The sequence below is a fragment of the Barbatula barbatula genome (genome assembly GCF_947034865.1).
Source record: "Barbatula barbatula genome assembly, chromosome: 24".
In the NCBI taxonomy this organism is placed as follows: domain Eukaryota; kingdom Metazoa; phylum Chordata; class Actinopteri; order Cypriniformes; family Nemacheilidae; genus Barbatula; species Barbatula barbatula.
Genome location: NC_136787.1, coordinates 19,382,126 through 19,408,617, shown reverse-complemented (window position 1 = coordinate 19,408,617; position 26,492 = coordinate 19,382,126). Strand labels below are relative to the sequence as shown.

General features: G+C 40.6%; 1 protein-coding gene across 5 annotated transcripts; it reads right to left on the bottom strand.

The window, feature by feature from the left end:
- Positions 1-485: 485 nt before the first annotated feature.
- mef2ca (myocyte enhancer factor 2ca) lies at positions 486-26,492 on the bottom strand. 5 transcript variants are annotated; one of them, XR_013786172.1, is made up of 12 exons: positions 23,908-23,991; positions 23,694-23,810; positions 16,497-16,690; positions 13,125-13,328; positions 6,523-6,663; positions 5,891-6,077; positions 4,722-4,769; positions 3,556-3,722; positions 2,848-2,977; positions 2,112-2,232; positions 1,386-1,796; positions 487-918 (listed from the first exon to the last, which is right to left on the bottom strand). XR_013786172.1 is itself a non-coding variant. In XM_079447869.1 (11 exons), the coding sequence occupies exons 3-11, from the start codon at positions 16,548-16,550 to the stop codon at positions 1,436-1,438; spliced, it is 1,413 nt and encodes a 470-aa protein (XP_079303995.1). In that variant the 5' UTR covers positions 16,551-16,690; positions 23,694-23,810; positions 26,306-26,492; the 3' UTR covers positions 1,264-1,435. The 5 variants fall into 5 exon arrangements, 3 of the variants coding, with proteins under 3 accessions (XP_079303995.1, XP_079303996.1, XP_079303994.1); XR_013786173.1 differs by lacking the exons at positions 23,694-23,810; positions 23,908-23,991 and adding an exon at positions 23,085-23,376 and having other exon boundaries at positions 486-918; XM_079447869.1 differs by lacking the exons at positions 487-918; positions 23,908-23,991 and adding an exon at positions 26,306-26,492 and having other exon boundaries at positions 1,264-1,796.

The window sequence follows — 26,492 nt, the reverse complement described above, 5'->3', positions numbered from 1 at the left end:
GAGAGTCATTGCTCTTTCAAAGCGATCATAAAATAACACTTGAACAGCATATCGCTCAATAAATTCAGATGTTAAAAGGCAATAAGATTGTGTGTCAAGGCTCAAATACAGCTTCCGAGAAAGAAACTGATCTCAGTTCAGGCTGGAAAGGGACTCATGATCAAACATACAAAATACTAACAAATACTTTTTCTTTCTGTTAGTTTCGATGTTGCAGCACAAAACAATCAGTTTACAGCTCTATGAACAGATAACACACACTAGAACATATTTTTCATTGATTTGAATGTGTTTTCTGGTGTGTACAGAATCTCCAAGGAGTCTAAAGTCTGGGTGTACGGACCAAAGCCCAGCACAGTCATGTACTTGACAATGATCTGAAACCAGCTGATGAATACGGTCAAACCCCAGCAGCTTGGGTCATCGGTCAGATGTGTGAGAGAGTCAGTGCCGTGCAAACAAAGCAGTCTAGACACACGGATGATAAACTGTTGATATGGCTTTATTATTGGAGCTCTCACACGGCTTTACCTCTCTGTTCAACATCGGCAAAGCTTGAAATCACATTATGACTCGTGGTCAACAGGTAGCAACAAATGCTCTGCATTTTTTTATGAAAATATAAGCAAAATGTATTGTACATATCTTTTCCACCTGGGATAGGCAATACAAGACCCAGAGAACTTGAAAGTTGTTAACACGGCTCAACAACATTGACATTAGACGTCTCATTTATAGTTTTCATTCAGAACAATTCCAGATTGAATTTTTCCTGTAAATGATGTGTTTCTCCTCAGCCCCGGGCCCTGATGTGTGATGACTCTCTCTCACTCCATTAACGGTATATAAATCTGCAAATCCTGGCAGCTTATTTACCCAAAAGCCTCATCGTCCGCTATTTACATAAATACGTTGAACCTGCAACACAACAGCGTCTGTGATAACATACATTTGCGAGTTAGTGTGCATCCATCGTGAACGTAAAGGCCCCGCGATTCCTAAGGGGAAATATTACAACCAGAGACGCATGCAATGCATCTTTTAATAGTTTAATTATGCATTATATATATTACTGAACTAAAAAGTAGCTTTACCAAATAAGAGTACCAGACTTCTCTTCTTTATCCTGTACGCTTGTATACATACATACATACATACATACACACATCCGTATGCAAAACTGCATGTATATATATATACTGCATTTTTATATATATATATATATATATATATATATAAATATATATATTGTTTCTTTTTTTTGGTTTCCCCACACGTGGCACAAGCGATGCATGTCCCATGCCCCCAACCCCAAATCACAAACACGCCCACCCTCCCCGTTTATCTTATACATATCTTGTTTTAATACTTATTGTAGCACTCACACGCTGCAGAAACAAATATAATACTAAAGTGAAAAGCTCTCCCTGAGCGATCACGAGGCCCAGCTCTCGGACAGACGCATGCGTTTGACGGACGGGCTCTGCCGCTCGTCCTGAGCCGATCTCAGCAGTCCCATGGGCGAGTGGAAGTCGGCGCGGTGCTCCTCGCGATCGCTGCCCTCGTACGAGCTGCCACAGCTGCTGAGACTGTCGACGGGCGAGCGGCCCGCATCCTGCCGCAGGTGACCCGCCTGAGACTGTTGCTGGGGGGGCGGAGGATGGCAGTACACGCCCACCGGGGTTCCCCCCACCCGGTCTCTGGGAGGAGAAACGGGTTCCGACTTGATGTGCAGGCTCTGATTGGACGGCAGGGAGAGGGTGGAGCTTTGACATAACTGTGCGCTGGTGCAGTTCCTGCGGGGAGAGAGGAGAGACGCTTGAGCACGTGCATGGGTTTATAAAACGGACAGGTGAGAATGAAGAGAAAGTTAAAGAACCGTGTGTTTTTTTCACGCTTTCAAGTTCAAGATGTCTATTGTACTCAAGAATTAAGGGTAAATCGTGTATTAAGGTAATGTATGAGAATATTACTGTACTGGTTTTACTTTACTGTATTCTAAAGCATAGAGTAAACGTACTTCACTGCGGTCCAACACTTGTTTAAATGAAAAAACGGTCGCAGTATACATGCACAGGGTTTTTGGACACACAGGGTCAGGTGATGCTCACCCTAAATGTCCGAGACCAGAGTGTTGAATGTTCTGTTGCCAGCCGCTCATTGAGCCCAGATGCAGAGAAGCTGAACTGTTGAAAGCCGTCAGAGAGGACAGATCACTGCTGAGGGAATATTCTAGAAAGAGAAAAAACTCTGATCAACACAAACTGTTTTGTTGAGGGATGGTGATTAAATGGCGCCACCTTGTGGCCAACTGACGTTCTGCAAACAGTCACATGCGCCCTAAATCTGTATAAACCAAAAGAAGAAATTCTTAGCTTGGACTAACTGAGACCAGTTTTACTGCACCTATGCATCGTTGTTCTTTTATTGCACAAATTTCTTCTTTAGTTTTCCTCTACTTTGTAAGTCGCTTTGGACAAAAGCATCCACTAAATGACTTTAATACACATAACAATATGTGCAAATATATTAAGTAGTAGTATTCAATTACTGCAGTCACGAATAAATCAACGTACTAAAGTCTAAAGAAGTCTGTCTGAAACCAGACTGACGGTTGAAGGGGAGGAGATTACAGATGCTCCGCCCAAGCCGTCTAGCATAAGTTTTTAATATGGATAGTCATTACAGGAAAGAAGTGCATTTTTAGATTTTAACTTATGAGGGCACGAGAATTAAAAAAAGAAAATGACCCACATTGATAAACTATTAACAATAAACACTGCAATATTCCAAGATTTTTTTATTTAATTCAATGGGACTTTAAAGTAAAAGTTCATTTGCTCTTACCTGTACCGTATGAGGTAGAGATGGCTGATGGGTATCCGCCCATCCCCTGTCCCGGCAGTGTGGGCGTGGCCACAGACACCACTGGGGTGCTCAAGGATTGGGCAGACTGCGAGTGGTTTATTCTCTGGTTCTAAAAAACAATAATTTAAATATTTTTAAAACAGTAAAAAGCAATCGTAAGTAAATCCACGGGTGGTGTCATATATGCTCAGCCTAACTATATAATACATCATGTGACATGAGTGACAGGTAATTACTCCTCCATCCAATCTGCGGAGGTCTTACTGTTGCTATGGGGACCAGTGAAGCGGTCCTCTTGGCAACAGGGGAATGTGACGGGGTTGAGTGGATGTGCATTTAAACTTTCTGCCTGTGTTTGTGTGTTTGCTGTGTTCCTGTAAAACACCGACACTTACCAGTAACATATCCACATCCTCTGACTGGCAGGCAATTAAAAACAATGGAATTCAATTAGAAATGTATTTTTCACTTCATCACAGAAGTTTTTATCCGAATACAGAACAGAGACGGACTGCCTTCACGACTTATCCAAAACATCTTCAAAGGAGATGAAGTTTACATGTGAAGTTAACTTATATTTAATATGTCAAGTACAGTATAATGTATCTTGAATTAATATGAATGATCGTTACTTGAAAACAGATTTGGTGTCCGTTAGGATATCTTGGGAATGGTGTGTGGACTTACGATGGAGGGCATGGTGTTCTTGGATCCGGGGGGGATGAGGACGCGCAGGTCGGGTTTGCGGTTGTTCATGTTCATGGGTGGAGGAGATTTGGCCTGCATGTTTTTTGTCATGTTTCCCGGAGAGACCAGCAGACCGGGGGAGCTGCGGTGGTTTCCGTAACCGTTCCCTGTGAAACAAGAAAAAAACTGGTTTTAACTAAACAAGAGTTTCGACCCAATAAATTCACAATTCAGGAACTTCCCTGTTCAAAAAAGGGTTTTTAACTCATATAGTGTTATTGATAAATATCCAAACAATCTGTATTTGAATGTTAAATGTAAAGTTCTTTAATAGCTCCAATATTTGTGAGCCTGTCTGTGAAAACCCAACTGAAGTCATAATCATCCTGTGTAATGTAAAGAACAATACGTACAAATATAACCTTGATATCTTTGACAGATCTTTGTTAAAGATCTTTGTTAAAGATTTAAAGAAATGTTTAGAAATCCAATGTATGGTATTTTTGTGCAAAATAATCAAATGTGGAGTCATATTCAGTGAGTTCCAGTATTTATCATATTTTAAATGCACATTTAAGTACTCTTACGTTATATCAAAATCTTTCATATAGAGCAATAAACACGACACATTTTATGGCTGTGATTTATTTAATGCTCTTAATCTTATAATGGGATTATGGGATTTTCACAGACAGAGACCCGATTTGTCAAAATTTAAGTAAAATTTCACATGACACGAGTTCTTTTAAATGTTACTCAAGATCAATCCTTTTATTAATGAAGGGTCTTTCTGAATGAATATTGCTCAGTGTTGGTGGTTTCCTCATCTATTTGCCAAATTAACCGTTTTCATCTTTTAAACCAAGTGCAGCTCGTAACTTTTGAAAGACTTTTAAGAATCTCAAAGTTTCCTAAACGTTAACGTTACGTTTCCTCTCACCTCACGCGGGTGTTGACAGCTTCATGATATCAGAATTTACTGCAAGATGATTTTTGTGAAGCACTTCTTTAAATACACTATTTAAGACCCTTTGCCACAACATCCTATAGCGGTTTCGCTGGATCAACATCCGGGGAGGAACCGAGCCAAGCGCAGAGAAGCTTTGAGTCTTCCAACAACAAACATACATGTATGATAAATATATATATATATACACGACTCTTACCAGCGCTGGTGCCCACTCCACCGCCGAGATCTGGACCCATGAGGCCACCTAAGGATAAAAGAGCAGACGTTAAACAAAACTGACGCTGCGAAGGCGAACGCCACGCCTGACTGACGCCTCTTTCCTGCGCTCCAGCTCACGCTTTCTTCCATCAACCACATGTGTAAGTCCAGTTGTGCCCACAAACCCCTGCTCAGCCCTATTGAGAAGATTCCACTGGCCAAGAAAAACCATTCAAAGTCTCAGACGTCGCCGTCCGTGCCAACACTCATATTTAGTTTTGCTCCTGTAATACGAAGCAAAGTGTAGCGGGAGGCCGAAGAATAATGACAGGAGAGACACTGCGGTCGAGCGGAGCACAAAATAGATCCGCCAGACAATCATAACAAACCCACAACTTCCCACACAAACATCACCACACAACAGCACTCTGACCTTGTGTCTATGCCTCTGATAACACACGCACGCACACACAATTTAAATCCATAATAATTATATATCTGCCATTTTATATATCCTGAATCATTTTGTTGAATTATAATTTCAATAATTTCTTCTCACACAAATATTCTTCACACTTTTTTCTTCTTGTCAAACAAGTTACATTATTACAGCAACTTAGGCATCAACAAAATAGAAAATCAAGACACATTTTTGCAGAATTAACATTTTACTTGTTTATATGTTTTATTATAAAAATGTGTTCATATTAATATAGTTTAAATATAGTGTATGAATTAAATATTTTCTTCATATTTGTTCTGCGTCTGGAACGGGTGCACAGCTATAAAATCTATACAATAAACATTTAAAAATAGAGAAGATAGAAGCAATACCAACAAACGTCCGTAGCTTGAATCAAATAAATGAAACCTATAAAAGTGTGTGTAGTTACAGAAACGCCCATGAACAATTTTCAGGAATATAATGTGTCTGGATAAATCCAGAGCTGACCGCACCTCCGCCCGATGAAACCTCCACCACAGAACCAGTTTCTCCGAGTGTTTATATTACCCACCCGACCGAAAGCACTATTTGAGTGTACAGTATGTAATGATGTGTATGGGCTGTTTGAATACATGCGCGGTGTGTTTGGATGTGTTGGTGGTCCTCTGCTAATGCAAGTGTGTCTGGAGTGACGGGTCAAGCGGGACGGGTGGGGTCAGTACCTGTGTTTCCTGCACTCGGGGGCCGGTGGGTTAGTCCAGGAGACATGCTGTTTCTTTGAAGGGATGGATGGGCCAGAGGCAGCAGATTGTGGTTACCCAGAGACGCTCCGGGGTGATTGTAGATCAGACTGTTGGGGTTGCTCGCAGCGATTGAGACGGGCATGTCGTAACTAGACGGGGGGATCGCCTAGAAAACAAAACCCATGTTGCAATTCTGTGAAAATGCACTGGAATCGCCCAACACAATATAATACAAGAAACCTTAACCCTGAAATACATATTAATAGTAATAATCTGATTACAACCCATAGACATTAATACAGATATCTCTAATGTACATCCATACAATAATATCATGTATTCTATATATATTTTATATATATCTGTTTGATCAACGATATGTAAAGAACTTTAAGTTAATCGACGTAGGTCAAATGCATACTACTTATACATATATGTTTCTACTTATTCTGTGATGTAAACTCTTCGATCTTCATTTCTAAGTCTTAAATGTTTTCATTTCTTCTCGGAAGTATTGAAACTGCGAGGAGAGCATTTCAGGACATATCGTGTATGGTTGTGTGACACTTGAATAATAGAAACACAATAATAAATCCCAGTTGAGCACTCACACACAGTCTCTGTCTGCTGATCATCAGGTCAATGTCTTCGTTGATTTTGCGATATTTGTCCTCAGATTCTGGACTGTGGCCTGAATCTTCAGCATCAATGTCAGGACTATCACAGCCGTTGAGACCTTTTTTCCTCAGCGTCTGAAACACACACACACACACACACACACACACACACAAACTACAGTCACAACCTGACAACAGTCACAGTGAGGTGTCATCTCATCTTTGACCACACGAGGGCGATACTGAAACACAAATCAAACCTTTCCTGCTGTGAATCTGTCATTCCGGTGGCACACTGCAAAAATGTCTTTCTTTCTTAGTATTTTTGTGATGTTTTCCAGTACAAATGTGAATCAAGAAGCATTTTCTTGATGAACAAACAATATGACATTTCAATGAATTTGTGCTTCAAGAATCTTTAGACATTTGTACTGGAAAACAACACAAATATACTAAGTAAGAAAGTCATTTCTGCAGTGTAGTGATAGTCGTTTTTAAACCTCAAACTTTCGCATTCATGGAGACAAACAGTTAAACAGAATAATATATATGATGGACATACATCTATGTTTCTCTTGCTGTAATGACAGAGTCATGTTTGGTGCGGCTTCACTCGTGATCTCCAGTCATTTCACTCATTCAAGAGATGTGCACCTGTCAGGGACTTAACACCTGTCCAACAAATCTCCTGAGCTCAGGGGGAGGAGCAGAGGTGTCGGCCAATCACAGCCCCGGACCCAAGGGATGGCCGTAGAAGGCTTTTTTAGCAGCTTGGAAACTCTACACCGTGCACCCTCATCATGCCGTCCGAGGGTCTCCGAGACCTCCAATTCACCATTAGCAACACGACTCCATCGCCTGACATCAGCACAGACCGCTTTAGACCAAGAGTCACTTCTCATGGACACGATCTGGACACATCTTCTCTTAGACAGCAATGAAATGAACATTAAATTGTGCCCGTTCCCTCAGAATCAAACCCGTAACCTGTGTGTTGCTAGCGCCGAGCTCTATTCATCTATAGAAGATGAGCGAACAGAAGAGAGGAGCTCTCAGTCTTCTCAACTCTATGGAGGTTTGATCCTAATTAAACTAGAGCTTCATATCGTCTCCCTCGCGCACCGTCCGCATGTAGACACAGCGTCCTATATAGCACACTACACAGTAACCTTCAGCTGAGGAATGATGATGTCGGCGAATGGCAGGTGTTAAGTGTGGACAGCTGAGACTGCAGCCGAGACCTTTAACTGCCCGCAGCTGACGGACGGAGCGATGTCACCTCGTGCTCTGGGTGGTCTCACCTCACCTCACACTTTAAACAAGGACAAAGATGAAGAGCCACACACACACCCCACCGGCTCATTCCGTTCTCATTTAGGTATCAGCGTTGTCACTGATGTTGTTCATTAAATGCTTTAAAGTGAAACACAAGACGCCGTTGTTGACATCCAGCAACCCGTACAAAAAGATGCGTACCTTAAGTTTAATTCAAGGTCCAAGTATACTTCATGTAGTATGTACTAGTAGTAAACTTTTAAGTGTCCTACTTGAATTCTGCTTGGGATTAAAACTCTTTCACGTTCATAAAAGTGAACTTTTAGTACTTGCCTCCGCGGAATGCATTAAAACCCTTTAACGCTCTGCTAGCTGTGGATTATCACGCTTATATCGCGGTCATTAGCCAAGCTAAAGCTGTTATTGATGTTTACAGTGAAGCTTTAGATCAAACCAGTTTATTTTGAATGTAATCAAACTGCCCGTGCGTTAAAGGGTTTTAATGCACACCCTCCAAGCCAATCAGAATCCAGTATTTAAACAGACCATGGTATAAGCATACTTTGGGCCCTATCGGACACTCGGCGCAAAGTGTTTTTGCTCTTACCAATGCCGCCGTGTAAATATCAAATCCGCCAGAGCAAACTGGCTCTTGAAGGGAAAGGAAGATGATACTCTGATTGGTTTATTGCACACTACGCCCAAACAAAACCCATTACTCATTGAGAGCATCAGGGCAACCGTTGGTGCCTGGACCATGAGCTTAGATCCTGAAAATAGAGCCCTTTAAGTGTAATGGTACAACACTTTGACCTTATTACTATGTCCACTATCAGAAACACTATTAAAATATACAAATAATTCATAAAAATAAATAAGAGAAGATCCACACACATTACAAAACAGAGGCAGATTTAAGAGATTGTTCGTCTCGTGGTGTCGCAGCTCTAGAGGTTCATACTTCTCAGAATGATTCCACATCATCAGACGCGTGTGTGTGTGTGTGTTTGTGTAAAGTTGTTGGTTTAAGTCATAAACTGAGCGTGACACTATGTACAGAAGTGTGGAACAGTACAAAACCTAAAACACAGAAACATCACGGAATACGTTCAAAACGTCGTTGATAAAGTCAGAAAAAAGAAAAACCAGGACAAATTGAAGCAGAAATAAGCACGAGTGTGAGTTTATGTAAAGCATCTGGATCTGGGTGGAAAGCGAATGCCGGTCTCATTTTAAGCAGAAAGTCCAGGTTTTGGGTGATCCAGCGGGGACGCCCTCCGTTCCTGCGGCGGGTCACATGGTCAACGTGTGGCACAGTCTGAGCCGCCTCCAGGGCTCCTCTCCGCCAGCTGCTCCGACCACAGCAGCTGGCCAACGTTTGGAAAATGCCACACTGGGGACTGCTGGGTAATTTACCTCCTTTGATGCTCTCAGTACCCTATAATATGGAATCAAAGACCCTCTCTTTTACTGCCACGAGTCGAGGGATGTGTGTTTGGTATTAAACACGCCAAAGAGTGTAATTACCGCAGGGAGCACATCCTCGGCACTCTCTCCAAACCGGCACGCTGGACGAGCGGAAGAGCGTTTACAAAATGGGTTGAGGTGAAAAAGCAAACGTTCTGTATTCTGCGGTGCTTTGATTGGTGACACTTCTCCATCACTCGTGCTTCACAGATGATGTCAGACTGAAAAACTCAACGTTTCTTTGAGGATTATTCTAGAGAGATCTGTCGCCAACAGTACATGGATCAGAACACACTATCACACAAATCGCCACCTATTCCAGATCGGCATTTGTCAACATAAACACAACATTTAAAAACGTCTTACAGTCCATATGTTTTCTTGTACAGCTGCTTTGTAACAATGAAAATTGGAAAGAAGTAAAGATGAGGCACTAAAATGATTAGGCGAAACTAAACCAAAACTCAAATAGAAATGAAAGAAACACATGAAACTTAAAGATGTACAGATAAAATGTATAAATAATGAATTAAGATTACAATAAATATAAAAGCCAATATTAAAAATTACGTTAAAACATCTTTGTAAAGTTTGTTTCTGGTCTAAAAATGTAAAAAACAATGTCCGTCACAAACAATAAGCCCAAATGTGGGACTGCAATCTGGAAAAACAAAAAAACTCACAAGTGACTGATATTAATAATGAATCAATTTCCTCCGGTTGTTAAGCTGTAAATAATAACACATTACAGCACACAAGCATGTCATCATGTGATCACTCAACACGCATGAAGCAGTCCATTATAATTCATGGTCAATTTTTTAAACACAAAGCTCCTCACTGTCTATAATAATGACCAGACTGGCGTGAGTGAGAAATAAAGCCGTCGCTATCCATGGATGAACAGCTTTAGTCTTCTCATTGACTTATCAAAGAGCACATATTTGTACAGAGACCTGAGAAGCTTCGCAGTAAACTCAACTCGGGTCTCGGAAAACCTGACTCACGCAACAAGGTTCAGATTAATGTCGGAATGTAAAACCGCCCTGTGATGTCGTTCAACGGAGGAGAAAGAAAACAGGGCGATAAATACTGCGTTTGAGACTTTAGGCATGAGCGCATCAGAACAATGACACGATATGTGGGCCGAGGTCACCGCACGCTTCAATTTCACACCGCGTTTTCAAGTTTACATAGCTGAACAGATGGCAGATACGAGCCGCTCGCCAGCGTGTGAGGAGAGAAGTCACATAATCTGAAGAAAGTCTGAAAATGTCTAACGCGTTTGATTTGAGGAACACATCTGTCTGTGACGCGGGCGGGCGGACGTTCTCTCTCTCTCCAGTACTCCACACGCCCATTCTTCTCCATTTTCTTTGGCACTGCTGGCGGACCGGAGCTATTTTTAGATGTGCCGCTTTCTATTTTTAGTAAACTACCGCTTTTCAGGCATTTAATGGGGAGGGATCGCATAAAAATCACAAAGGCTTGGAACAGAGAGGGGGGTCTGGCACACAAGTTGGGCGTCTGCTCCTCGTTTCAGCAGCTCTGAGAAGCGGGACGGAGAACGGAAAAGGGGCAGCGAGTTAAAGAATGTGAAAATCGTATAAATAACCGCACGTCTCGGGCCAAGAGAGCAAAACACAACACGCTGAAGCAGTAAACTCGTGTTAACCCCTTTGTGAAGCAGAAGGCTAAACAAAGACGTCTCTATCGGGTGAAATTCCTGCCTAGATGAACGGCGTACGGCGTTGACTTCTTTACTCTCCGTGTCATGTTTTACGGTTTCTTTTGCACACATATTAGATTAACAAAACAAAACGCTTCTTATCTTTCTAGAAAACAGTCTCACATTTAAACAAACTAACAATACTTATTTGCCTATAGATTAATTCATTCATAAATGTATTTACGTGTTAAGCGTCATTACAAATAAACCCTTCAGGGTGATGCGGGTCCTCGTAGTATATAATAGTGACCCGCTTTATTGTTTATGCAGCGTAATGCCTAAATATAATGTAAGATATACATAAATGTGTGTGTATATATAATAAATGAAAGGTTTTGGAGTGTAAAGAGTCCTCATGATGTCGTCTGATTGACAGATTTAATGTGTCAATCATCATCAACCCTCAGCTCAAAAGTAGATCAATAATTTGTAGTATACTTCTTTTAAACTAAAAGTACGAAAGTATGTTTTCTACAGTTGTCTTTAACTTTATTTGTTCTACTCAGAAAAACACACTTACAAGTACACTTCTGTAAACTATAAGGGGGCCAATTTCATTCAAAGTAGTTTTGAAAGAATACACTTCCAAATATGTTTATACTAGTGCTGACTAGATAAAGTATTCTTCAAAATATACTCGAAGTACACTTACTAAAATAAGTGCACATTCGTTTTTATACATTTTTACGGACGCTGGAAATGCATTAAAATACTTCCAGTCATAAACATAAATGAATTGCAGGCGGTAATTAAAAACACAAAACATTGAAGCGCTGAAGAATGTGATGACATGCAACTACATGAACAGAAATGATTCAGAGGCGTACGGCCGGTTTAAAGTTGAATTCGTGATGTGTCTGCAGTCATATCAAACGCTGTCGGCGTGTTTTCTCTGAGGTTTGTGTGGGTGAAATCTAAAATCTTCCAGCGCCAGAGAAGCAGCATACGCACACACAGCTTTCCTCATCCCATTAACATCATCACCTCTGACAGTCATTAACATCGGTCGTCTTATGGAGAAATCAAACGCTGTGTGTGTGTGTGTGTGTGTGTGTGTGTGTGTGTGTGTGTGTGTGTGTGTGTGTGTGTGTGTGTGTGGGGGGGTTCTGGTGCACGCCGAGGGCTTTAGGATTACGAGGGGCGTTTTCAGATTAGGCTAATCGAGGAAATGGGATTAAACTCGCCGGCTTGGCAGGGAGTCGGATGTTTCTCCGTTCCCATCTCAGCTAAGCCAGACCTCAGGGCCACGCGTGTAACACATGTGTCAATATCACCAGCGGCCGGATAAACACGAGACCGTGTGTTCAAATGCGTCTGTACTGTACTTATGAAGAACACGAAAGAAGATATTTCGAAGAACGTTGATAACCTATTGACATCCACTGCTTGAACACGTGACAGATTTTTGTCTGAACGGTCACTTTAAACATCAGTTAGAGAATCACTGATCTGTAGGCTTGTTTCTCGTCTTCAGCGTGTGTTTTTTGTTCCTGTTAAGAGAGTTTGTTTGTGTGGCACCTAACACAAGTCAACGGACGACTCTCTGTGTTTTCCCTGGATCAGGGACTTTTCCAGGGAAATATTTTTCCCAGCGCTCCCTCAGGGAGCGTCATGGCCCTTCATGCATGTGGGGTGGGAAAGCTTCAAGTCCTCTCTTCCCTGTGAGAGTCTGCTGTTTCTCAAAGTCAAGGGTTTACAGATCTGAGATCAGCTTCAGCTTTGGCTCTATTGGTCGTCTGATTAGTTTTACCTGACGCAGTAAGAGAGATGTTAAATCTCAGCGCCGACCACCTGACAGCTGACTTAAGCCTGTTGTGTAACACAGCTCTGGCGGATGCACGGTAAAGTCTTCATCCCTTCATCCCATCATCATCAACGTCTGTCGTAAGAATCGGTACAACACGCTTCAGACCACCAAACATACATCACGAAACACCGTATCTGTTATTATATATTTCACCGCTTTGCCGAACCCTGAGAGAAAATCGTCTTTGAAACAAACTTGCTGCCAACCCTTGCGGAAATGTACCATGGTCTTACTATAGTAAAAGTGTAGTAGTCATGTGTGTTTTGGCTTTTTCAGTCATTCTTGAGTGAATCAGTGTCACAGCGAAGAGAAACTCACCTCCACAATATCAGAATTGGTCCGACTCTCGTGGGGCTCGTTGTACTCTGTGTATTTCAGCAGAACTTTGTCCATGTCGGTGCTGGCGTACTGGAAGAGTTTATTAGTGCTGTTGAAAATAATGAGAGCAATCTCGCAGTCACACAGAACGCTCAGCTCATACGCCTTCTTCATCAGTCCAAACTTTCTCTTTGTGAACGTAACCTGTAGAAAAAACAAGAGGATGTTAATCGGAGGTTGTTTTATGATACATCTGTTATTCTTTAGTTTCCCTTTTAAAGCTTCAGTCCACGTTATATGTCATCGTCTACTGTAGAATAATATGAGTGTGAGTTGATACAGACAGTTTCTTTAACTCCAGATTATCCAGTATATATGTTTGTATATATATATATATATATGGCACGCCTCATGTATACTTTGTCATGTAAGTGTGCGTGGTCCCGGCCATTGGAAAAACACACAATGGTTTGACAGATTCCTGCCGGTTCGAGACTATCAGGTCTCTGCGTGCCATGCTAAATTTAGATCAGAGAGTTGAAGGTGAAATTCTGGCCGGCGCGCTTCACGAAATGACAGAGACTGTGTGTCAGAGTTCACGGGACCCCCAACGCCGGCCGCGTAACACACGTTTCAGTGACAGTCGACAATTTCCCAAAGACACCATTTAAACCCACACTGAACAATCTGTCCATCTGTGATGACACTGAGAGACCAACAGACATCTGGGCTCCTGGACACCTGCCCGGAACATCAAAATACATTCACAACTTTTGATTGCTCTTTTACAGATTTAATAGAGTTCTCATTCACGCCTCATTTGACTTCTCTCTGATGTTTCTCTGATAAGAGAACGTTTACACGATTAAAAATGGAAAGGTTTTTCCTTTACACTTTTTAAAAGTTTCACGTACACACGACAGCGTTTTATTCTCAGATGTCCTCACTGAATCATCAATGAACATTAACCATGCTGTTTTAAAAATGACACTGACCATTACTTGAAATAATGCTTCCTGTAGTAAGTGTAGTTAAACCATGGTCCATCTCATCTGTTTTGTGAAACTTTAAGTCTGTTTTAGGCATGGGCCGAATAGCGGTTTCAAGGTATATTGAGGTTTGAAAGAGTCAAGGATTCAAAACCTCTCAAATGTTCTGTGATGATTAGTGTTGCTATTTCAATACCGTGAAACTGTGATACGTTTGATGAAGGTTATCATACCGGCCCAAGCCTAATCCGTTTCATATCGTTTAGTCTCAAGTCACTTGTAAAGCTCATTTGAGGCTCAAGGTTGATTTTGAACATTAAAGAAGAGAAACGAATGAGATGTTATTGGTTTGTGTGCACATGCAGAAGACACAGGCGTGTTCTTCAGACGTCATGTGCTCCATCACAAACAAACTCCTGCAGGAGGATCTTCTCACTTCTACTGCTGTGCACGCTGACTCTCTCACCTCCACACGATTAGCATTACACACACACACACACACACACACAACGACAGATGTCTTAAACATGCTGCCTGAAACACACCCGCCCACACACACACACACACACACACGTGAAGAAATCATTGGCCTTTCACACACTGCATGTGCTCCACTATACATCTCTGACTCAGACAGACGTGTGTGTGTGTGTGTGCGTGTGCGTTTCCTACTAACTTCAGTTGTAGAGATCAACTCTGATGTGTGTTCTGCAAATGTTCAACACACTCGATGTAAAGGACACGAGGTGAATTAGAGTCGCGCGGCTGGTTAAGACGTCTGGCATGAAGAATTCATATAAGCACGGGAAAGGGGGGGGGTGGGGGTCAGGAAACACATTTGAGTTCATTTCCTGTCATAACAGGAAGTGCCCAATGGTTTCCCCTCCACAATGGCTTTGCTTTGGCTTCCGGCCCTGCACTGGTCAATGGGGGGCAGGGGGGCTCTGTGGTCATTTATCCTGATGTCCACTTAAACACTGAGGCATTATTCAGAACCAAAGAATAACACGCAGAACACATTTTACCGGAGGATAAACAAACAAATAAACCTCTTAAAGAGACACGCGCGCACTTATCAGACTCCATCATAAACCGCCTCGTATTATTGAGAACCAACATATTTTATACGGGTTAAATCTCACAACTATTAAAGCCTGTACAGATATTTAACATATTCAGCCTGACCAAAGTCATCACTTCACTTTTAATGTGGTTTAACCCATGTGACGCAAAAAAAAGACAAAAATAGGAGTTTAAATGGCAGTTCATGAATGAAATAATGCAAGTAAAGTCCCCTCACGCTTGAGTTTGATCAGTCATGTACAGTAACGGATTGATATTGATCTGTTTCAATCTCTCTGGGAATGTATTTTAATCACAATTACTGTAAGGACAGCTGTTATGAGGGATTCATATAATCATATATTCACATACGGACCAAAAAAAAACTAAAGACTCATCAATTCGCTGATTTTAAAGTACAGTATTTGGATCAGTGTTTTGCTTTCAAGGAAGATAGATTAACCTGCGAGGCAAAATGGTCTGATATAAAACAAACAATTTAAATTCTATTTATTTCTTATGACCTTATTGGTAAATGGGGTCAATGTGGACCAATAGGATTTAATTCTATGCAATTCCCTTTAGCTATGCAAGTTAATGTAGATGACTTCCAAGACATTTTATTACTTATAAAATGGCGGCTCAAAGTTTAGTTTGGCTTTTTTGTCACAAGCACAACATACATGAGCAACACTAAACACAGCCGCTGAACAGGGCTGTCAGAATTATTGAATAATCATCTTATCGCAATTATTTCAGATAACCGCAATGATTGTAAATCCTTAGAAAACAAGGTTGATCTGCAGAATTAACATCCATCGCCTCTGATCTGAACTTTCTTCATCATTTGAGTATCAGATTTGTACTTTTTGTGTTTATGAGTTTTATTAAAGTGATCCCAGATTTTCTGCATCTACACAGCAAGATGACATCATCCTCACATCTCAGTTTTTTCTGTTAAGGTCACTCTATAGGGAATGTTATTTATAGTATTTCCTAATGTCTCTACTGTATATTTGATGCATTGAATTAATTTTATTGTTATTAATTGATATAATTGTCAAAGCCTTTAAACGGACAATTAATCGCCATAATCGCAATAATTGAATAGACAGTTAATCGTCAGCCAAATGTCATCATGGTGACAGCACTGCCGCTGAAGAGTGAGAATTCAGCTTGTGAGTGTCTTGTGATGCTGTCGTCACATCAGAACACACTTCCTTAAGTGATGCATATGCTGTGTGTGTGTGTGTGTGTATACAATAATACATTTTTGTCAATTAACAATCCCATTCCTTCAAATAAGATATCATGTCTTTACCTGTCTGTTGCGTTCATCCATTATCCGTGCGATCTGAATCTTTTTCCTCCCCATTTTATCGGTCTGGTTTTCCTTCCTATTTCAATAGTTCTGTATTCTCGACTCCTTCCTTCCTCTCTCTCTCTCTCTCTCTCTCTCTCTGATCCTCAATGCGGTGCTCGTTCCTCTTACTTCCAAGACTCTGGCATTCGTTCCTGAACAAACAAGACACAGAGAGACAGAGATCTTATCAGATGAACGTGTGATTTCACAAAAAAATCTAAACAATTACACATTTGTTTCATGAAGGCTTTTATAAATGTGGATATTTGTCTTATTTTCCAGTAGAAAACAAGAACATCTCTTTAATATCACAATGATTTCTTCTAAACATAAACCAGATTAAAGGAGAGGAAATTAGAAACTTTTCCTTAAATCTCACATGTCTCAGATATTTCTCTTGAGAAAAGAGTCATAAATGTCATTAGAGTTTGTGAAGAGACGTCAACAATGTGTGAAACTGAGCTCAGATGCGTCTCGTCTGCGATCAAAAGATAATATTAGTGAAGATCTCAATATAAACTTTATTATTTCACCCCTATAATCCTCAATCAATTACACCTCCAGACTCTTCATGTGTTTATTAAAATTATACTCATTTCATTCTCTTTTGATTTTTTAAAGGTTTTATTGGTCTGATCTCTTTTAGAGAAGTCGTGTCTCACATGAAACATACACACAAGGAAATAAAAGTAACGATGCAAATGAGAGAAAGCCATGAGGTCTGAAGAAGAGGAGCAAACACACACACACACACACACACTTCTAGGGTACGGTCAGCGTGTGACCTCTCAATTCTGCTTAAAATCGACTGATAAAAGCCTGAGATATGTGAAGAGATTAGGGAGAAGAGATGAGAAAAACAATCGACACATCAGACGAGGAAGTTACAGGAATGATCATTTGAATTTGAAAAGCACACCGAATGATAAAAGCATCGGAAAGAACAGCTCGGCTGCGCTGATGACCACACACTTGACCGATAAAAATAGAAACTTGCAGTAAATGTAAATCAGTCGAGCAGTTTCAGCGTGCTTTCTGCATGGAAAGAAGTCAGTTTCAGAATCGAGTTAAAGACACAATTACAGTTAAATTCATCCAATTACGGCCTTTTACATCCTCAAGATGTCCCGTGTGCATTCTCACGCTGAGCTACACGTTACCCAAGTTTAAGCAGTTCAGGACACGTAATCCACTAAACCATCACTACACGAGACCATGATGATGATGATTCAAAGACGCAGAACTACTGTTGTCATAGAGGTTCAAACCGTTCAAGAAGGAGCTGAAGACCATATGGACATATGTCACATGTATATTGATATAGCTGTGTATCATTCATTCATTAAAATTGAAATGAAATGCTGTTTCTACACAATCCAAACCATATAAAAACTACACAAACATTTAAACTTAAAGACCATGTGCTGTTTTACACACGAATAACTGTCAGACAAACTTGAGAAAGAAATATATATGAACATTAAGTCAATTATCAGAAGCTGCACACTCATAAAATGTGTACCATAACTTAAATGCACCATAAAAAAAAGAGTTTGCAGTTGATAAATAAATAAAACTATAAAATAACAACATTAAATTAGCAAAATAAGAAAACTAAATAAAGTACAACAATAATACAAATGTTTAATAAATAATAATAAATCTCATCCAATAAATAAAAATCACTTATTAAATGAATATTAGTTAATGATCATAAATGAAATCTTGTTCAAAATAAAGATAACGTGATTATTTAAATGTTCAGTGAATGGCGAGTTATTTCTGTGATGTGATGCGATGTGAGATGGTGTCTCATGAGGGGCTTTCAGACGGGAGTTTTCAGGTAAAAGCCCAGAGGAACTGGACATGCAGAGACAGAGACAGTGGCTCAGAGGTCAGAGATGATGGCGTGTTTACCCATGTGACGGAAAGATAAAGACACAGAGACGGGGAGGAGCACACATCTCCTGAGAGTAACGTGCAACATTAAGCCACTTTGTTAATCTGCCTGACTCTCCCCGGGACAACAGGAGGGGACAGATACCTCCTCGCCCCCCCGAGAAGAACGGCACGGTGCCACGGAAATAAAACAGCGCTCAGATAACACCTAGATAGGGTTGAGACCGTCTCCCGGGGGGCCATTACATCCCCGGACAACATCCAGATTCCCCGGCACGATCTGAGCCATCATTCCTCCAGAAAACAAACAGCAAAACATTTGAAAACCCCGATATTAAATTTGACAAAAACAACCTTATGAAAGTCACGCAACACCATTAATACTGGAGCCTGTACAACTTCATTATCACTATCTGTCAGGGCATCTGAAGACGTGCCAGGCAACGGAGGAACTTGTCAGAGCACGTCGAAGCCGATCCCGACAGACCCCTGAGGTGTCAGACGACTCACTCGCCAACTTACAAGAAGGAAGCGACTCTTCACAAACAACAACCAGCAGCTCGCACAGATGGACATAATGACGGGAACTCTTCACAGACGCTCTCATGGAAGGAAGTGACATCACACATGCCTCTTAAAGCAGTAAATGGGAAGTTCGGCGATAAAACCGCAGCATAAAATCATTCGTGCATTTAATGTGTGGCCTTTTCTTATCCATTTTGTGGATACTTCTTCATTCTTCAGAACACGAACGAAGATATTTATTAAATAACAATCACACTTTCATCACTGTAAAATAAATGGTGGTTCAACATTTTGAGTGAATTCAACTTAAAAGTAAAAGTCAAATGCATGATGTTAACTAACAATACGATATAAGTTGAATTAACAAAAAACTAAACAATTTTACAGTGATATGAACAAGAATAATTTGTGTTCGACTGAAGAATGAGTCACATACAGGTTTTGAGGGTTAAGTTTTTATTTACACGTGCCAAAGTTAAAGCTTCAGATAAAGGGGTTTCGCTAGTCACACGCACACACGTTTATAAGAATTAAAGTCATAAAATGAAGGAATATGTAAACTAACACGAGTTACTCAAAACCAAGGCCAAGCAGTCTTCAAATAAATCATATTGAAAATGTTGACAAACACAAGTTCAGTCAGATTTACGGGTGTTCAGGATTTCTTCAGTCCATGACTTCCGTATCTATCAAGGGAACGTCAAAAGTCAAGAGACTTTATCAATCAGAGCCGGAATGGGGACAAGTGATGCTCCGCCCACCCCTGCCGCTCAAAACTTCTCAAGGACAAAGAGGAGAAAGCATCTGTCTGTGCTGAACCTCTGGAGGTTAGTCATCTCACTGAATGAGACCAGATCCCAGACGCCCCTTCACACAACCTCAACCTGAGCCTCTTCAATCTCTATATTATTCCACATGAAGAAAATACAACCAAATCGATTTATTTCAAGGAGTAGTTCACAGAAGTTCACTCTTCTCTCGCCCTGATGCATATCGACTTCCTTTCTTCGGTTTAACACTGAAACATTTGCTTTTAATTCGACATGAAAGAAAATTATTTACGTTGCCCATTGAACAAACATCTTATCGAAAACTTGTGAGCAATATTACCCTCAGCTTTCTGCTTCAAAAGTGATTTATTTATGAAACAAATTGACGTTGTTTTATGGATGTTTTGATATTTTTGATGAAGTAAACCATTGTTTGTTTTTACGGTGTACTAAATCAAGCAGTCAGGTTAACTGATACACAACACACGTCTGTATGTATGACACATCTCGCTCAGTTGTGTTTATTTGCATGGCTTCCTTTGCTGTGAATGTGTGTCGCACAGCTGTGATGTGTGTGTGTGTGTCATGTCGTCTTTACCACTAACCCAAACCCACAGTCAACTGAAACTGTGGCTGTCCACATTCTATAATATCTCTTCTCTCTTCTCCTTCATTATTTCAAATAAAGACTCTTTTCATTGAGATCTTCTGGATCATGTTTTTTTGTGCACCGATATAAACAGATAAAAATCAGTGGTCTTTATTCACTCTCATGTGCTTGTAAACCTGTAGTGAGTCTTTCTTCAGTGGAACACGAAAGAAGATATTTGGAGAAATGTCTCTCTGGTTCTGTGGTCATACAGGGGAAGCCAGTAATGTAAACATTTCTATTTTTGGGTGATCTATACGGTGTAAGAGAAAGATAATAAAACCGTAACTTTAAAAAAATATAAAGTTAATAGATGATTTGAAATGTTATGTCGGGTCTTGTTTAATCTCATTTGTCAGGAGTAAATACGCACGTGTTGATCTCTGGGATCCGTGATCGACACCCTGAGTGCTTTCGTCAGACCGCCCGATGTTAAGAACAGATTTAGCCAGCTGGCAGATCTCAGGACAGAGGCTTTGCTCTCGTCTCGTGGCTCTCCGAGCCGCTGGCAACGTGCGCAAGGGATGCTGGGAAGATCACGCTCACACACAGCAGGTGAGTGTCCTGCAGAAACCAGACGGCCGTGAGCTCCTGTAACGTCCCAGCAGCTCTCGACGGGCTCAGAATGAACACATGAAGTCACTTTGACTTCTTAACTTAATGTTAAAGCTTCACTGATGTCTCTTTCTCTCTACAAATCTAAATGTTTGATTTGCTCTGTTCACGTCACACAGTGTTCTGTCAGCCGGGGTCTGGATGTGGGTGTTTACAGCAGCACGGGAAAGAGCACGCGGGGAGGACGTGACGTCAAGACTCGGGAGTAAACCGGAACGGTGGCGGGACCGCCCCCACAGACTCCCCCTCCCTCTTCCAAACACACGGCACAACCCAAAATAAAATGATGAACTTCTTCCCTCGTACAAAAAAACTAAATAACGGCTGAGGTGGGATTGCAGACCCCAAACAACAAGAACTGTAATATTTTGATTTATGTCGAGCTTAAAGCTCAGACGTTTATTTGAACTGATATCAGGAAAAGGTGTCGCAAACGGCGAATGGCATTCAGAAGCACAACTTGTGTTTTATGACTCATGTGAGGCGTCAGGAGGTCAGGAATGTCCACTTGTGTTATGACGGACACCTGGTTTGTGTTTGAAAACCGTCAGCAGAATCCTCAACTAACTGCACACATCCACACAATCCACACAGAGAAGAAGAGTCGACTGTCTGCATCACGACAAGAAACTCGCAGGATTCCCGTGTCGCTTTAAATACTTCAGCTAACCTCATGTCAAACTATGAACCCCTAAAAATATCACCTAACTAACACATGTCTGATTAACAGAGCGCCGTACAAAGAGTTCTCTGTGCAAAACTTTCACACTGGAGGATGGAACGCGGAGACCAAAACCCATCACATGAGTTCATGTTCAAGCGAAGAGCGTTGAGGTGAAATCATCATGGAGTTGATATTGAGATCTTCACTAATATTGACTTTTGATGGCAGACGAGACGAATCTGAGCTCAGTTTGAGACATTGTTGACGTCTCTTCTCAAACTCCAATGACAGACACGTTTGGGACATTTATGACACGTTTTCTCAAGAGAAATATCTGAGATGCACATGAAACAAGATGAGAATACTACAACCACTCTGTCTGTAGATAAACACAAACGGCTTACAAAAGAAAACTCATTTTGAAGATACGATCTGTAGTTTCGTGATCAACGTTTCAGCATTTCACTCAGTGGATTATGAAGAAAACGTGTCATGAAGGTTTGACCAGCACCCAAACCACCAAACACAAGAATCGACACACTTACATACGCTTGCACAATACAATACCACAATATCAACTCGATTATGACAAACCGACAAAGCCATTTAACATCATCCGCATAAACAACGACTGACTTAATATCTGCTGCTCTTTCCGACAAAACAAGCCCTAAATGAGCTGTAACGTCATATGAACGAATGCATTCACACACCAGCTTCTCTGTCAAGAAACGTCAAATAAGTGCGTCGTACGTTCAGCAACAGAGTCTCTGCACGTGTGTTGCGCCTCATATTAAACTTGTTTGGTGCTTTTTAAAAGTCATAAAGTATTCCAAGAGTCCTAGAGCATCTAAGATTTATAAACTGTGCCGTTTACTAACAGAACCGGATGAAAGTTCTCCAGTAGATTTGGCCTTTGGTGGTGATATTGGAAGGGCAGTTTTCTCTTCCAGTACGTCACCGTTTCACACCGGGAAGCTCGTTCTGAATATTGCAGCTTTAATGGAGTTTCAATAGGCATCGCTGTATAAATGAACTTGTTTATACCACAGCGGGTATAAATAGGAAGGTTTAATCACATAAATACAGCAGTTAGAGTTATTGCTTCCTTGCTGAGTGTTGAGACCGAACGCAGTGTTAAGAAAAGAAAAGGGATTAAAATACGCTGCATACAACAGTGTTTGAAAAACTTCTCATTTTAAGACATTTGAGGTTTAGGAGATACGCATGAAAGGCTTTTCCACGACACACTTATGAACATTAACCCTGAATACTACTATAGTTGAAACATAGTAACCGATGGTTTTGATACTTTCAGTTTTGTCAGAATGACTACAGTATTTGTTGTGAAAGTGTGTGTCCTCCTGTAATGTTAGTTTAGGTAAGAATAATGAAAAGCACAGAATCGTGACACTTCCACTTACTCTGTTACGCACTGACTTCACGCGCACCAGGAGTCCTCACGAGCTCTCCAAATCCAGGACCGCGTCAAAGAGCTTCATGCGCGCGTCAACGTGAGAATGCGCGCACTCAACTCCGCGTCTTTCATCGGCTTTGACGCGTGGAACGGTGTACGTGAAGGCGTCGTGAATAAAAGCAAAGAAAAAGATCTCCAGGGTTCTAGATGACGTTCAGAGATGTCCTCGCGATCCACGCATGAGCATTTGTTCATCATACAAGAGAAAGGACGAGTCTCTCTCTCTCTCTCTCTCTCTCTCTCTCTGAAAGGGGCGGATCTAATGCGTACAGTAACCTCACACCCCGCGAGCGACGCGTTTATCAACGAAGCGCACTCTATTCTGTCGCGTCGCGTCTGGTGTTAGGACACGAGCGCACATTGTGTTTATGTTTACAACGAGAAAACTTATTTGAGTTGGCAAACTTTATTTCTTTCAAAAACACGGACGCTCTTTTCTTTCCTCGTTACTTCCTGAACTTCCTAATTTAGTAAAAGTGGTATTATAACTATGAATAACGATGAGTCATAATAAATCTTTATTTATGACCTAAAAAGAAATGTTTTTTGTTCTTACCGATCACTTGCTGTAAACCTTCTGTGTCAACTTTACACTTTTCTCTCTGTGAATCTTCACTGCCGTTTCATCTCCATCAAATGAGTGTCTGAGGCTTTCAGGCCCTTCGTTTGGCACCTAGAAAAGTGAAATATTCATCAGATTATCATTTCAATTCAATTCATGGTCAGTTTTGGGGATATTAGTGGATGAAAACACACACACACACACACACAGTAAAGTTTGGAGAGTGTTGAGAGACACGTGCTGCTGTGTGACTCATTACTGAAGACTAGCGGTGAGTTCGAGTATTACACCTAAACACACTTCAGAGGCCTTGAGTTTTTCTTCATTCAGCTGGAACTGAATCTATAAGTTTTCATCTAGATAAATGAGCATTAGGAAATGAAACAGAGTGTATCCGTTCTGTCCAAGAAAAGCTGTGAGTGTTTTATGAGACACTGCACATTGAGCTCTAAAGCGCTGACACCCGCAAACCAACACGGGTCAGGCACCCTCGGGGGCCTTGTTTTCCAATGAAGAATTTCCCCTGGAGTTTGCCAAGTACGCCGCGTGTAAGGGTTAAACCTCCAAAGTGAACTTTAGCAACACATTGAGTTTAATATAACTGCACTTTTAAAGTGTCCGTGAAGAAACTGGTGAATATTGTGCTGCCGTATTACGCAGAATAACATCAACGGGGAACCAGTTCCTTGAGCAAACGACAGATTTAATTTACATGAAAACTTTGAGGATGGTGTGAATATTTTGAAGAGTGCCAAACTGATCATTCTGTCATCACAGGATATGTTTGTAATGTACAGGAACAATTAACTGCACATGGCGATGACATTATCATGACAGAATTTCATACAAAACTGCAGCAAAGTTAGTTCAAAGTTGCTTTTTATATGTAATGGCGGTAGTAATATGACATGCTAGTGACTTTTACCAATGTTTCTATAGCTCAACCGCCGGTAAAGCAGTTAGGTATCCACCAAACGCATACAATATATGTCCAAAACTCACAGTTTTCATGTCTCTCTGATAAATAAATGTGCTGCCCAGTGAATGCCTTCAGAAATCCAGAAAACATATTTTCTACTGTTGTAGTGATGAGTACTCAGATATTGTCTAAATATCTCTAAACTTGCCTTACAGACACATCGAGCTGGATTTCGTAAGCCGGTGAGCTGTTACTCGTGCTGGTGTGTATGATTTCTAGCGATATAGATTACAGCAGTATTCTGTCTCATATGACACCACATCAAGCCACAATATATATTCAACTGTGCTTTTTTGCAGCATAAAAGCTAAATACTGCATTAATAAATGAGAAACGAACTAAACTAAATAAAATATAAAAAATTAAAATATGAATGTTTGGAATGCTAAAGAGCCCCATAGACTGTTATAAAATAATAAACAAGTGAGAAGATGAAGCAATATAAACATCACGTTCATTAATTATAAATTGGACATTTTGAGGTGATCACACCTGCTGATTTACATATGTGGTGTGTTTTTATAATATAGAATATACTTTTAGAAAATGTGTTTAGTAAAGTATATATTGTTTTTTTTTCATCAGAAGTTGTGATTTTGATGTTTCTGCCAGACATTGATGATGAGCATCTTAACATTACATTCAGTGTTGGGTAAGTTACTAAGAAAATTAATTCATTACTATTGGAATTAGATTATATCACTCTATACAAAAACTATTGAATTCATTTACTTTCTATATCCTACATCAACATTGATTGGTTAAGTGATTCAAGACATGAAACGCCTCTTTAAAATCATATCATTCAAATAAATAATAAATAACTACATAAATTATTCTTATTATCCGATCAAAGTATACAAATGTGAGAAGGCATTAAAGCCTTCACTTTAAAGTTAGACTCATAATTCTGATGTCATTTTCATATTGAATATATTACACAGTATTTAGTTCAATTACATCAGAAGTAACTGTAGAGTAATCCCTTACTTACATTAAATGACTAGTTACACCCAACACCGATTACATGTGTTCATTTTGATCAATAATACGCACTAGCAGAATGCAATGCTAAATCTGAATGAGCACCAAATAAAAATCATTTCTACATTGAAATTCAACATCAAACTGGGTGAGTTCTTGTGGGTTTTGTGGGCACCTCAGATGCCCTTCATATGTCTTTCATTATATCAGACGGCGCTGACAGGGTCAGCAGTTTGAATCATCCTGATTCATTCTGGATTAAACACATACAGTATTTACACAGGAACTGGAAGTTATTTCGATTTAACCTGTCTCCAACGGACAAAGTCCACATGTCAAATCACAGACAGAGATCTTTTTGTCGTCAAAGGAGCCGTAAACATGCCTGACATAATATTAGCCAACGATGACCTGCTCGCCACATTCATCTCTTAGACAAACATATCTATTTACGAAAGCAAACCGTGTCCCAAAACGAAGCCCACCTCTCTAAATTTGTATCTTTCTATTCTAAGGCCCACATTTCCCAATCGAGACGGACCGAAGCGTCGTGTCACACCAGTGTCGCACTTCATCCACTTCGGTCGGCCACTTTCTCCTCACCGAAGCTTTTCAAATTTGGACGGATTCTTTCATCACTTACCGGTCCTAGCTCTCTTCTCCAGGAAGGTGAACCCTCCAGCACCTGCTGTGGGTCAGTCTTGATAAAAAAGAAAAAGACGCAAAAGTGCAAAAAATGAGCGAAAGTCACAGAATTTCAAGCCAGACCAGCTGGCTTTGAGGAGAAACCCAAAATTGGGTTGCGTCGGGTTCAGATGTTGATCCACAGT